The sequence below is a fragment of the Sipha flava genome, unplaced genomic scaffold (genome assembly GCF_003268045.1).
Source record: "Sipha flava isolate LNK unplaced genomic scaffold, YSA_version1 72_pilon_pilon, whole genome shotgun sequence".
Taxonomy (NCBI): Eukaryota; Metazoa; Arthropoda; class Insecta; order Hemiptera; family Aphididae; genus Sipha; species Sipha flava.
The window spans coordinates 912,427-926,941 of NW_020273612.1; the positions used below are offsets into that span (position 1 = coordinate 912,427).

General features: G+C 28.7%; 2 protein-coding genes across 5 annotated transcripts in view; both read left to right on the top strand.

The window, feature by feature from the left end:
• Positions 1-693: 693 nt before the first annotated feature.
• On the top strand, positions 694-5,661 carry LOC112692276 (peptidyl-prolyl cis-trans isomerase sig-7). Of its 3 annotated transcripts, XM_025566890.1 has the most exons (9): positions 694-946; positions 1,014-1,210; positions 1,922-2,014; positions 2,481-2,613; positions 2,686-2,790; positions 2,849-3,004; positions 3,905-4,001; positions 4,080-4,315; positions 4,389-5,661. In XM_025566890.1, the coding sequence occupies exons 3-9, from the start codon at positions 1,945-1,947 to the stop codon at positions 5,656-5,658; spliced, it is 2,067 nt and encodes a 688-aa protein (XP_025422675.1). In that variant the 5' UTR covers positions 694-946; positions 1,014-1,210; positions 1,922-1,944; the 3' UTR covers positions 5,659-5,661. The 3 variants fall into 3 exon arrangements, with proteins under 3 accessions (XP_025422675.1, XP_025422673.1, XP_025422674.1); XM_025566888.1 differs by lacking the exon at positions 1,014-1,210; XM_025566889.1 differs by lacking the exons at positions 694-946; positions 1,014-1,210 and adding an exon at positions 1,578-1,695.
• Positions 5,662-7,589: 1,928 nt separating this feature from the next.
• Positions 7,590-14,515, top strand: part of LOC112692282 (chloride intracellular channel exc-4) — a 17,271-nt gene continuing 10,345 nt past the window's right edge. Inside the window, exon 1 of one of the 2 annotated variants that reach the window (XM_025566906.1) lies at positions 7,590-7,915. In XM_025566906.1, coding sequence (XP_025422691.1) covers positions 7,832-7,915 — 84 coding nt within the window. In that variant the 5' untranslated portion in view covers positions 7,590-7,831. The remainder of the gene's footprint in view (positions 7,916-14,515) is intronic. The other variant, XM_025566905.1, reaches the window with a different exon arrangement.

Sequence of the window (14,515 nt, forward strand, 5' to 3'; positions counted from 1 at the left end):
AGTTTTTTTATTCATCCATAAACGTGTTGCGTAGCACGTAGTCGACTGAACGTAATTTCGGCTAACATAGGCTGTATTCTGATAAGTGATAATACTAGTGGAGCTCAACGTCTTAATAAGCGAATATCAAAAATGTTTTTGTTATTATAAATCGTAATAATTGTTATAAAATAAACGTAAATTGAAATCCACATTTAAATTATTTTAAATTAATAAATTAAATTAAAATTATTAATTAAAAATTATTTTAAATATTAACTAGGGTGGGCTAAGGCTAAGGTCCCCCCGTTTCAGTGAAAAACTATAGATGAGGTACGCAAAAAAAAAAAATAAATAAAGGAGCTCCACCCCCTAATTCGAGCACTGTTTATATGTTTAAAACTGAAAGACTATTAATTATTTTTGAAGACATGATCTTAAATGATTTTTTATTCGACCAAATGTAGATAAAGATCTTTTAGCCGAACGGTCAAATAATACAGGAATATTCTTAAAGCCACTTCAACATATGGAAAAATGCATATAGATTTCAAGAGTGAACTACAGATCTAAAATTTTGAAGTATAAGATTTATACGGTATTAGATACTGTTATTTTATCTATTTTGTGCTGTTATCGTGTTCACGTTGGCAATGCTGTATGGAAAACCATTGAACAATACTACCTTTGCCAAACAATCAAATAGTTATATCATGCACGAACCGTGAGTTTTATCACGTTCATGCGCGACCCGCGACGGTTCCCTCCTCTTAAAAATCGTTTCGTTCGTGAACGCAAAGAAATTGAATACGTAGCAGAGACTGTTTACAGTTAGTGTTTATTGGTTACGCATGTTTTAAACTCCACCATCGACGGTCATATTGTTGTCTTATAATTGTGAAAATAGACGAAATCGATGGGAACTCAATCATCTGTGGTCATTTAAACTTCATTGTATAGTAAAGACGTAAGTCATCATTGTCGTCTCATATATATTTAAAGGTTTTGTTCTGGCACGTTTGCGTCTGAAATAGGGTGGATTTATCCAGAATGCAGACTACTAGAGGAGAGGTTACTATATAGTACAGACGGTTTGTTACTCACCTACAATATTCATTGCATTCTTCTCATTAATTGTATGCCCATCGAGTTCTCTTAATAATGGTTGTGTAAACTTGAAGTATCTAGGTAATAAATCTGTTGACTATCAGTGAGGCGTCAACTGTTGATGGTCAGTATGAATGTTAGCTACACCTAACTTGTAACTATTCATGTAGATAGTCTAACTATCTGGAATAATTAAATATATTTCCCTTAGTAATTTTTCTAAATACAAAATGAATACTTATTTGTAAAAGGGTCTTAATATAAAACTGCCTGCTACCTTCTTTAGGTTTGATCCGGTATTGGAAAACCCTTTGTACAAAAGGAATTATTTAAATAACTAGTAACTTAGTTAACTAATATATTTTTATTTATCAAAGCAACTACAATATAAAAAGCCTTTTATAAATATTTATATTATAATATAAAAATAATATATTTTCTAATTAATAATGTTCTAAAGAGTAATCTTTTTTCTATTCATGTGTTTTTAGGCAGTCTATCATGAATTTTATTTTTGATAGTATTAAAAAGAGAGTTTCCAAAAAATATATTTGGCAAAGTGAGCATATTGGTATGATATGATCATTCAATGAGCTACATTTAACAAAAGTATGTTTGTATTAATAAACTATGATATTGAAAATATTTCACTATTCAAAAATGAATATCAATACTGTTGAAATCCCCTATTAAATATTTAAATATTGTATATTTTTGTTGCATTATTAACATCTTAAATTTATAAAATGTGGTAAAATTAAGTGTAAATTATTATAATTTTTACAATATTATTAGTATACTTGTATATTTATAGTAATTTTTATTTATTTTTTAGAAATATTTATCAAGAATTAAATTATGGCTGTAGTGTTGGAAACAACAATTGGGGATTTAACAATTGATTTATTTACAGAAGAAAGACCCCATTGTAAGTATTCATAATAATTTTTATATGTGCATTTATATTTTATAATTTTTATTTATATTTAAATATATAAAAAATCAAAAAATAATATTATATATACTGATATATATATATGCCTAGAACCATTTCCTAAATCCTTCAATTGATTTAATTTTGCTGTGTATACTTACTTATATGTTAATTTATACTTTTATTCAATCAAAATAGTATTTCTCACTTTTATTATATTTTCTTTTTTACAAATAAATTTATAATTATCTTTGAATTAATTATCATTTTGTATTAGATGAATTTTCCAAAATCCAAAATAAAATATTTGTCCTTAGTATTTTCATGTAGTGTGAAATAATATATTGTATTGTGTTGACTGTTTTTAGAAAGTAGAATTAAATAAATACATTTCTTAAAAAGTTTTTTTGTATAATTTTGTATCATGATTGACGATATATTTATTTTAACTATTTTACAGCCTGCAAGAATTTTTTGAAGTTATGCAAATTAAAATATTACAATTTCAGTCTTTTTCATCATATTCAAGCAAACTTTGTAGCTCAAACAGGTGATCCTACAGGTACTGGATCTGGAGGGGAATCAGTTTATGGGTAAAATATATTAAAAATAATTTTATTTTATAAATAAATTATTAGTTAATATTTATCTTAAATTTGTTATAGAATTTTATCTGGTAAAGATGCTAGGTACTATGAAGGAGAGAAAAAACCTAAAATCAAACATGATCGACCTGGACTTGTTTCAATGGTTCACTGTGGCAATAATTTGTATGTTCATGTTTTTCTAACCAATATTTTGATTGTAATAATTTTTATTATTTTACAGAGTAGGGTCACAATTTTTCATAACTTTAGGTGAAGATACAACTTGCTCGTTGGATGAACATATTGTTTTTGGTGAAATAGCTGAAGGTCATGATGTATTATTAAAACTAAATGAGACAATATGTGATGTTACACATCGACCTTATCAAGATATAAGGTTTGTGTTTTTTTATAAACTATGTAAAATTGTGATAATAAGACTGTGTTTTAAATTTGAGTTATTATGGTTTGATAATATGTATTACATATAAATTTATGTAATAATTATGATTTATTCAACAGATCTATAAAAAAAAAAAAAAATAATCATTTTAACAATCTGGTAAGATAAATTGAATAACAAAAACAAGAATTTAATTTACTTTTATCTTTAAAGTACTCACTTAAATTTTATTTCTACAAACAGCATAAAATATAAAAATATTATAACAAGAGAATCACAAATTGAAAATTGATATACTTATTCAAAATAATAAATCTGAACAGACTAAAACAGATATTCGAAAATAATTAAACTTGCATGATTGTTTCAAATCTCAATTACTAAAATCAATAATGTGAAAGCTCTAATGTAAAACTTTTAATCTATATTAATTTTTCACATAAATTTAATATTGAGATTCTTACTGCAATGTTTCTCCTGTGTATAGTAGCTTCATGAGTGTTGGTTATTTTTTTTTCTTTTATGACATAATAATGAGGTTACATTGAACTTCCATTATCTAGAGCAGCGGTTTCTTAGCTTTTACAACCATGGAACTTTTAGGAATTAGTTTGTGTTTCATCGATCCCCAATGTCTTGTAACTCCAACTTAACCCTAATTTTTCTATTATTTATTGAAAAAACAACATTTATTAAATTAATTAAAACCCTCATACTTACCTTCATCCAAATTATTTTTGGGTATAACTTTATTTTATTATTTATATTTATTTGCATAGTCAGCTAGTAATAGTAATATGGCATAAAAGATAATAAATTAATATAAAATTCTTTGTTTCACATATTTTGTTTTTATAAATATAATAATATAATATAACTTAAATATGTTTTTAGAATAACTCATACTGTAATTTTGGATGATCCATATTCTGATCCTGATGGTTTAATTGTACCAGACCGATCTCCTGAGCCACCTTTAGAAGTACTTCAGGTAGTTAATTAATTAAATAATAGTTTATAAAGTATAATTAATTTAAACCGAGTATCTATAAATATACTTTTTTTATAGAGTGATAGAATTGGTGCAGATGAAGATATTACAGAGGACATAGATGCTTCAGAATTAGAAGAAAAAAGACAAGAGAAGGAAGCTCAAGCTCGTGCTACCATTCTTGAAATAGTTGGAGATTTACCTTCAGCAGATATAGCTCCTCCAGAAAATGTTTTATTTGTGTGTAAACTAAATCCAGTTACCAATGATGATGACTTACAAATCATATTTAGTAGATTTGGTAAAATTGTTAGGTAAATATTTTTATAGTCAAATAGATTTTTTGTTTTCAACTATTAATAATTAAAGTATTCATTTATTTTATAGCTGTGAAGTCATCAGAGATAAAAAGTCTGGTAACTCTTTACAATATGCTTTTGTTGAGTTTGATAATCAAAAATCATGCGAAGAAGCATACTTGAAAATGGACAATGTTTTGATTGATGATCGAAGAATTCGTGTAGATTTCAGCCAAAGTGTGTCAAAAATTAAATGGTTAGGTAAAGGACGAGGAGTGAAATATACAGATAAAGATGATGAAGGAAAAAACATCAGCGATAAATATTCCAAGTACAGAAATAAGAAAAGAGATATTGATGATTCTAAAAATAATCACCACAGAGAAAAAATATATAATGATACTGATAATTATAGAAAAGATGACAGAAATTATAGGAATCGAGAAAGTGAAAAAGAAGAAATTGACAGAAGAACTGACAAAGATGACAAATATAAAAAATATGATAGAGATGATAAAGATAAAAGACGTGAAAAGGATGAAAGAATGAGGAAAACTTACAGAGATGAAAGAGAAAGAAAAAATTATAGAAATGATAGAGATAAAAGAAGTGAGAAAGATGATAAAAATAAAAGAAATGATAGAAATAGCAGAGATAATAGAAATGAAAAAGAAAGAAGAAGCATTAAAAGTGAAAGGGAAAGAAGGAATGAAGGTAGTGATAAAAATGAAAAAGAATATAAAAAAGATAATGTAAGTAAAAAAAGGGAAGCTGAGCAAAATGGTGATAAAAATTCAAAAAAATATAATTCAAACTATCATGATTATGAACTGTCAAAACAAAAACAGAAAAATGATTATACTGAATCTACCAAAAAGTCAAGTAGAGAAAAGTATAATAATAATGATGATGAAGTCATCATGAAAAATTCAACAAAAAAAGATGAAAAGAAATCTAAAAATAACTTAAAAAAGAAGAAACGTGAACGTAGTTCAAGTAATTCTTCATCTTCATCATCTTCTAGTTCAGATTCATCTAGTTCATCAACTTCTACTAGTTCAAGTTCTAGTTCGACTTCTAGTTCTAGTCATGGTGCCAAAATAGTTAAATACTATGACAAAAAAGGGAAGCTAGTGAAGGTAGTAAAAAATCAAGATTCAAGTTCCAATTCAGATCGTAGACATAAAAAACGGCATAGAAAACGAATTGTTAAAGTATATAAAAGTGTAAAAAGGAAGAGAAGAAGTGCTTCTGATTCTACTAATACTTCATCTAGTGAAAGCGAAGAAGATAGAAAAAAAAGAAAAAGAAAACAATCTTTTAAAAAAGGCAAAAAAATAAAAGAAGGAAATGATTAAAATATCAATACATTTCTGAATTTAAATTTATTTTAGTAATATAAAAATCTTAAAACTATTTTTTTAATATATTTAGATTCTTAAATTTTTACAAATGCATATTTGAATAGCATGTGATTTTCAAGATCAGTATAATAATAAATTTATACTTGTATATTTGTAAATTATGATTAATTAATTTTTATATTTCCTAATGATTTTAATTATATTTAGTAATAAATTGTTTATTTAACATACACTAGATAAAATTAATTCAAAACTCAGGAGACATTTATTATCTAGGGTTTATTTTTAATTTCATTTTTACCTAAATTATACAATTTCTTTAATAGAGCATAATTTTATAATTAAAAAAAAAAAAAAAATTAGCTTATGTTATAGATAAGAGACAATAAACATAGGAGGCTATGAACAACATAGATTTAAATTTGGGAAAAAAATATTTTTCTTTTATTTTTTACTGGTGTACATTTACATATTATGTCAATATATAGGTAGCTAGTTTTGACAAATTATAGAATCTATTTTTTCTTGTTGAGACTGTAGTAAAATGTTACAAACTTTTACTATTTATCACTGGACAAACAGGCCCGAGTGATACTCCCTTAATTCTTCAAATATTTCCTAGAAAATACAAATACATATGAATTATTACAGTCTAAAAATTTTTAATTTCTTAGTATATCAAGGTCAATTAAGTTTAATTAATCATTCATAAATTAATAATGGTTATATAGGATTTTCATGACATTTATGTAAGGATAAAATGTGATGGCATGAATATTAAATTATACCAATCAGTGGTGTATACATAACTTTTGTACTTGGGAGGGGAGATCATTTGCAAACATATCTTTATTTTTTTTCTAACGCCCTCACACTAAGAAAATTATTTTATAACATTTGAAGAAAGACCTAGGAGGGATCTAACCTCCACATCCTCCCTTGTGTACACTAACGATACCTATTCATAACACACAACATAATACATTTAATGTGTTAGATCAACAACGAAAAAATAGTAAGTATTCATATCTATGGTGACTAGTACCAAAGAATGGTAATTTTCCAGAGCACATGAAAAATATTACTGAAAGTGGATGGATGAAGTAGAAACGTGTCATTAAGGGTATTATGTATTAAAAGGATGTTGATAAAATTTTAATATAGATTTACAATAAACAGATAATGGATTGAAATGGTTTAGGCGTGTTACGAAGAGAAATTAAGTTGAGGCATCATAATCATTAATGTTGAAGGAAAACGGAGAAAATCAAGTTGGATGTAATGACAAGGAAATGGTCGATTTTATACAGCTATGAGATAGATGAAAAGGACAGACGACCATAAAATCTGTTGTAGAATATAAATATTAAATAATTTGTGATTATCATTATAATTAATGAAAACCCATATCGATAGTTGTATGATCATAATATATAAGGAATCGAGGACGAATATCATTTATGATTTCATTTTGGGGCTTACTGCTTGGGTGACGATATTTTTTTTTTTTTTTAAATATAGGATGCACCATTTTAATCACTTTTAAACAATGTTATAATATAATAAACTCACGAAAGTGGTCAAAACAATGACCCAAAAATACCATTGTAAAATATAGGGTTTATTAAATAACAAGTTATACATTAACATTAGGAAGAAAAAACGAGAAAAAATGCGTTCCATATTAGTTTATTACTGGATGATTGTATATAATACGGGACCTATAGCCACTCTATTACTGTATGAATAAAAATTAAAAATAACAATTAAGTTCCAGTAGCGTACACATTACAATGATTGCTCGCGTGTAACACTAAATCGTGCGCCATCATGGAGGAAACTGTTTGGGATTTTTGTTCCGCCATGATTAGTGCCCCAGGAGCCAAGGACACCGGGTAAACGTTATAGTTGTGCACTCGTTCGTCGTTCGTCAATCAGTTACGCGGTCCGTTGTCGAACGCTTCTCTTCTCTAGCGCTCTTCGTTGCGTCTGCGTTGATAAAGGAAAATAAAACCGACCCATGTAAATGTAGTTTGCCCTGCTGCAGTCGCCGTTCATTTCGTTTGCAGACGATCATTCCTACTCAGTGACCGAAATCCGATCGCATTCGTCTCGCCCATCGACGCCGCCGACGTTTAAGTTAACATAAATTACCACGCGCGACGCCATGGCCGACGATGACACGGCGCACACTAACGGTAACGGGCACGAAGAAAACGGACTTGTGCCGGAAATCGAACTTATCATCAAGGTGAGGACCGTACAGTCTTTGGACTTTAGCGGATATCATATATTTACCTATTCAGAATGCCCGGTAATAGCGTGTTGATATCTCTATCGGTAACGTCCTGTCTAACGGCAGCATCCCTTTTCGAGTTTATCATCAATTTTTTTTTACGCGGAAAATACCTTATGTAAAATCGCTCATTTGAAATTGTTGTTTTTTATATTATGTAATATTCATGTACGTGTTTTATAGTAAGTGTGCATTCGTCGCTGTTTATTACTTTTTTTTATCCTTAAGAAAAACAAATATATAAAAAACTTGAATTGAACTGTACACATACTATATTACACAAGCTGTAGAAAAAATATACTTTGCTTTTGTAACATTATCATAAATAAAATACGGAATTCAACTGGGTTAGTTATTACACTTTTGATAAAATAAATAAATTAGATAAGTGTTTTTTATTGAAGTGTCTAATTAATCAACATTTTCTTGGTACCATATTACCGAAAAGGTATGGAATACTTGACGAATTATGACTATCGCAAGATTTTTATAGATAAAAACGAAAAAGAACAGTGGAAATATTGAAAATTTCATAGTTTCAAATGTTACTCAATCGAAGGAATTCTTATTTTAAGAAATTTTAATTTTAAGAAGTCGGTGAACACTGCTGTGTTTGATAATTAGGCAATTGCCAATTAGTATATATAGTTGAATAGTTAATTTACATAATTACCCATAAATATAACATATACCTGGTTGAAATTTGAAATGAACATTGTGTATTTTACATAAATTAATCGGAGTTTTAGTTTTTTGTGATGTTCACTTTCATTAAGAAAATGTGTGGACTTCTAATTACATGTTTTTGGACAAAATCGTAAAATAGATTATGTTTTGTGCAAGAAACAGCTCGAATATCAAAAATTTGAAAAAATGTTCCATAAACTATGATTATTTAAATTATCAGATCGTTCATTCCGATTGACAAGTGTACTTCAAAGAACATTAATTATTACAGTTAAACATTTTAACCACCCTTATAATTTATATTATACTACCTCAGTAGCTATACTATCTAGGTTTTTATCAAACTCAACAATTTCGTTACACTCTCCATAATTATTTGGGTTTTTCCTCACTTCCGAACATTATAGTTATTGTGAAATAATGTAAAGTGTAAGGGTTTTTAATTCGAATATTCAGACACAAATATTTATATGACGAAGTAACTATAATTGACTACATTTTTAATTTTGCTTAATGGTATTATTGCCTGCAGGTATTGTAATACAAAATTAGATCATGTGTCATTATAGAAATATTCAAATTATGAAATATAATAAATCCCTTGGTAGGAGATAGTAACTAATAAGTAGGGAATATCCAAGATGATTGAGATTAATTATACTGGTGTAGTATTTTACAGTTCTACAGTATCTTGTATACTTATCAATATTTGACTCGGTATAATATTATCTTCGTTATTATACATAGTATATTATGCTTTATTTGATGGATAAACAAGTAATTTAACTTAAGGTTCAGTGTCTGTGTTCGATACCTAAATAATAATCGATATTCATCGCAATAGTGTTCAGATAGACATTATACCGTTGTGCATTACTCCCTTGTATTGTTTATCTTATTGTTTCTAAACGTTTTTTAACGAGTCTTGCGTTTGAGAATTGATTCAATGTGACGGCGGTGGGAGGTCTTAGTGCTCGCCTTAATTGTTCTAGCGAGCCGTTGCGATGAGTTTTCGTCGCGTTAGAAGCGATCGCGGTAACAACAATAGTGGGTATCGTGTGCGTTTATGATTATTATAATGGCGTCGAAGTATGGAAGAGCGACAGAATTCTTACACGGCGGAGAAGACACGAAATGCTATTTATATCATGCGGAAGAGATTAAGGGGAGGGGAAGTCGTTGGCTGCAAAGTGTACATTTATTGTATTTATACATTATTTTGTCGCAGTTCAGGCGCAGCAGTTGAACACGATCTGTTTGGCGGGGCAGGTAATAAAGGGAATACGAACCGGCTGCGGGCGCGTGTGTTACACTCGTGCAGTGCTGCGGGTCTGTATGCAGATGTCTCGCCCCCGCCCGTCAACCATCTGCACAAATAACTCGTACGCAATCGCACGTGCACCGAAAACGTGTACGTCTCTGTAGACATAAAAAATTATGTGTATGCGTGTGTGTGTGTGTGCGGGCGTGCGCGTATGTGTGTGTGTCTGTTATACGCGCGCGCACGTTGTTTATTTTCAGCTGCCCCGTCGCGCATTTACCTCCCAAGTCCCTTTCGCTCGCAGTTCTGTGTTTACTCACGGCTGTCGTACTGCTGTTATAACACTACTATCGTGTTTTTTTTTTCAGGGACTCCGTCTCTCCTATCATTGTTTCTAAACGTTACACGTACTTTATGTTATTTTTCTTCTTTTTTTTTTTTTTTGAAAATACCACACAGGTGGCCGCCGGTGGGTGTTACAAATTAATGTTCAAAAAGTTCGACTTCGGTATTTTCATCTGTATCGATGTGTGGTAATAATTGTAGAAATAACGCGTTAGAAAATTACCGAAAAACTTAAGTGAAGTATGGGGCGAAATCGAGAAGTGGGAAATTTTTTTGTCAAAACATATATCTTCGAAAAAAAATAACTACCCGTAAACACGAATTTATTGATTTGGAATTTTTTTGATACGGAATACGGGTACTTAACTTGAATATTATGACTAAAGTCTAATTTTTAAATTTGAAATCAAGTGAGATCTGATCCTAAAACATTTGAACATTTCATAAAATGTGTATTTTAACCCTCCCGTTATTCCAAGAAAACTTAATTTCCATTATATGTAATCGGACGAAAATATGTAGCTATTACACCTTATGGCTTATTTAATTAGATTTCAGAACATCATCATGCTATTTGTCTATGGTTAAAATGTCTAGGAAAATATAACACGGATAATTTACATGTACTTGTCTTTACATTTAATCACAAATAAAAGTATTAAAAAGTTCTAAAGCTATAACAATTCTGTGAATTTGCAATGTTATACGCGTATAAGATAAATGTGAATGTTACGTGCTTTTTGCTGGCTCGGTATATGCTATGTTAACTAACATTCCTGCGATGTACCATCATATCATTGTCTTATAAATATTTTTACCAAGAAAATTGTTGATATGCTATCTAAGTTAGTCATATTCATGAGTAATGAAATTTTTTTCAGTGCTTAACTTTTATTGACATAATTTTTTCATAACTCATTAAATTTAATGAATGTATTTTTATCTGACTTATGAATCTCAATATGAGTTTTTCACGTATTGTACTTAAAAATTAGAAACTTTTTAAAAGGTTAGATGAATGATATTTTTAGTTTGGTTTTCAATGAATCAATGCAAATAGTCCAAACATGTTTTTTAAATATTCCAGTTATAATAGTTTTAAGCTATTTAAAATAAAAATATATTATAGTATTATTGATAATATTATTATATATATATATTAGTTATCAACAATTTTATTTGCAATACATTGCAATCTAACATACTTCAAAATTAAGTTTATTTATTATACAATTTATAATAATTGACTAAATGCATTGAAAATATAATTTTTAATTGTTAGTATAAATTATGACTATATTCTTAACAATTAGGCCCGGTTTTGTTTGTTGGGTCAAGGTAGCAATTAATCACGCAACAATAGGTATCAGCATACATCCGGCTATGGAGATTTAGCGTTCCACGTTAAATATAATTTACATTACAATACCGATTGCCCTGTGTTTTAACACATTCATATATGCTATGAAAATTTGATGTGCCCACACTCATTGTTTGTAACTTTTTAAATAGATTCATAATTAAAGTTCAAATGAGTGCAAAAAAAAAAAATAATAAATTTTTAAACAAGTAATAAATTTGATAAAATATCGATAAACTTTTCAATAAACTTATAACCATTACTGATAAAATTATGTTATAATTTTTTAATTAATCACAGCTATTTTGATAAATTCTATAATTTTTAGTAAAAGTGAAAGTACATAGTTTAAGAAACAATACAGTTGATACTACTATATTTTACCAAGAATTAAACCTGTAATATTTACTCCGTTTAATGATTACTATTAGAAAAGTCGACTTTATTATCAACTTTAGTTCCGGTATGATTATTTATAGATACCTAGTATATTTTTAATTATCTTATATGTCGTTACGTCCACGTAAACAATACGTATTTCCATTTTAAACATTTTTCAGGAGAATGAAAAAGCTTTTTAATTTCGACTTCACCATTTGAATATAATCGATTTCGATGAATAAAATTAATACTATGACTTTTATGGCCATCCAACAAAAAAAAAAAAAAGAAACAGATTTATAAATTACAATTATAAAGAGATTCTAAATATTGTAAAATAAAAACATGATTTTTAATTAAGTTGGAGATACGTGTTGTTTACGTGGTCGTAACGAACTATTGATTTATATGTGATGCATAATAAAATAATTTCGACCATTTTATGCATCACGATTAATAATAATCATAGACAATGAAGTCCTGTATCATTTAATTTTAACTATAATCTATGTTTATGAAAATTACCTAATTATTATGTAATAAATTGTTAGTTGACTGATAGAGATATTTTATTTAACTATCTTACAATAGTATTGAAACTACAGTTACGCGTCCAATTAGATACTTAAATAACCATTTAGGGCCTATAAAAGTTTTAGATATTTAATAGAGAGGAGTAAAAATTTAAACCTAATAATTTTTATATATTTTTTCTACAAATCATTTAAAAACAATAATACATATTTATTATGAAATTAAAGTATCAGATCTTGTAACATGGAATTGTAACTATTTATTTTATTAATAACTGCGTCAATCTGTATCATATATATTTAAGGACATCATAGCTTTTTGTGTAATATTCTCACGGTAAACAGTATCTATTTACTGTTTGTCACTACACGAAACTATGTTCTCTCATTGTTATTTGTAATGCGCTACGGTTTGATCGTTTATCATCCATTGACGTGGATATTTTCTCCTTCCTAAATTAGACCTCATGTCGTTTCTAGCAATTCGATTCTACGCTGAAAGTGGTACCATATAACATAACATAAAGTATATATTACATATATTTATGTTCGACGTCCGAGTAGGAATGCGAAATAAGTTACTCTGATATACGATCCGTACGGAAATACGTCGCTTTAAATTTGTATGTAAACGATTTTGTGTACCGGCCTAAAAGCGTCACTAATTATTATCGTAATCATGGATTATAAACGAGTACACGGTATTCACTAAATAAACTTTAAATAAGAACACAAATTACGTTTATTTTATTACAAAATAGTTACTTCTAAAAAATTATTTCTTCACATGTAACTATAGCTAATTTATACTCTATCGCGTATTCCTGTATATATATTATTTTACTCGGCTATGTTATTTGTGTTTATCGTGCATATACTCGAGCTGAAGTAAAATACTTCATTATCAGTTTACCGTCTTTATGTAGGCCGTTATTAACTCTGAATTTAAAATTGAATTTCTTAGCTCAAATTTTATTATTTATTTCCGCACGGTTACACTTACGTAACTTACTAATCATAATATTTACATATTTTTTACTGTGTTCGTCGAAAACACCATATCTATACGGCTACACTTGTTCATAAAGTATACCTACTTACTAGTGTGCATAGTTACGTTTTTATTTAAAGATTCACATATATGTTTTTTCAGCCGAGTGATTAGAAAGGAGTATACATTCCTCATAAAATCTTTGCACGTAGTATGAATCCATGTACATATGTTCTATGACTTCGGTACAGTGGCGTAGCCAAGGGGGGGGGGGCTAAGGGGGGCTAAAGTCCCCCCCCCCGAGGGCCGTGTTTATATGTATAATGTATCTTGACTATTTAATAGGATCAATGGATGCTCGTTTTAATCAAAGGCTTATTGATGTTATGCCACTTGAAGGACTTATTCCGGCCAATTTAAATATGTATGACGATAAAAATATTATAAAAGCTGCTAAAATATATGTCCAAGATCTCCATGATGATACCTCATCTACAATCAGAGCTAACCTGTTCATATGGAGTCAAAATACTATTCCAAAACCGAATTCTGCTCTTGATTCACTCTCTCATCGCACCAATCTTCGACCTAACATTAAAATACTTTTACAATTATTCGCCACGTTACCAGTTACCTTTTTCACTCCGGAAAGAACGTTTTCAGCATTTAATCGCTTAAAAATTTTTTTAAGAAGCACCATGTCGGAAAACAGACTGAATGGGTTAGTTATGGCTAATATAAATAAAAAAGAGCAATTCGATGAAAGTGAAATAATAACTGAATTTGCCAGAAATTCGCCTAAAAGGATGCAGCTGTCAGAGTGGAGCAAGTGACTAAACACTGAAACTAAAATTATTATTATTATTATTATAAATTATATATTAATAAATATTTTTAAAACTATACTAAAATGCTTGAATTACGTTTAGAAACTTGGTGGTAGATGGTGAGGGGGGGGTAATGCTGAATTCTCATATCCTCTCTTACCTTACTTATC

Bases quoted from the DNA above. Each gene is read 5' to 3' on its own strand.
- LOC112692276 (XM_025566890.1), top strand. From the start codon at position 1,945: ATGGCTGTAGTGTTGGAAACAACAATTGGGGATTTAACAATTGATTTA. The intron at 2,015-2,480 runs GTAAGTATTCAT...ACTATTTTACAG, and splicing joins TACAGAAGAAAGACCCCATT to CCTGCAAGAATTTTTTGAAG. The intron at 4,002-4,079 runs GTAGTTAATTAA...CTTTTTTTATAG, and splicing joins CACCTTTAGAAGTACTTCAG to AGTGATAGAATTGGTGCAGA.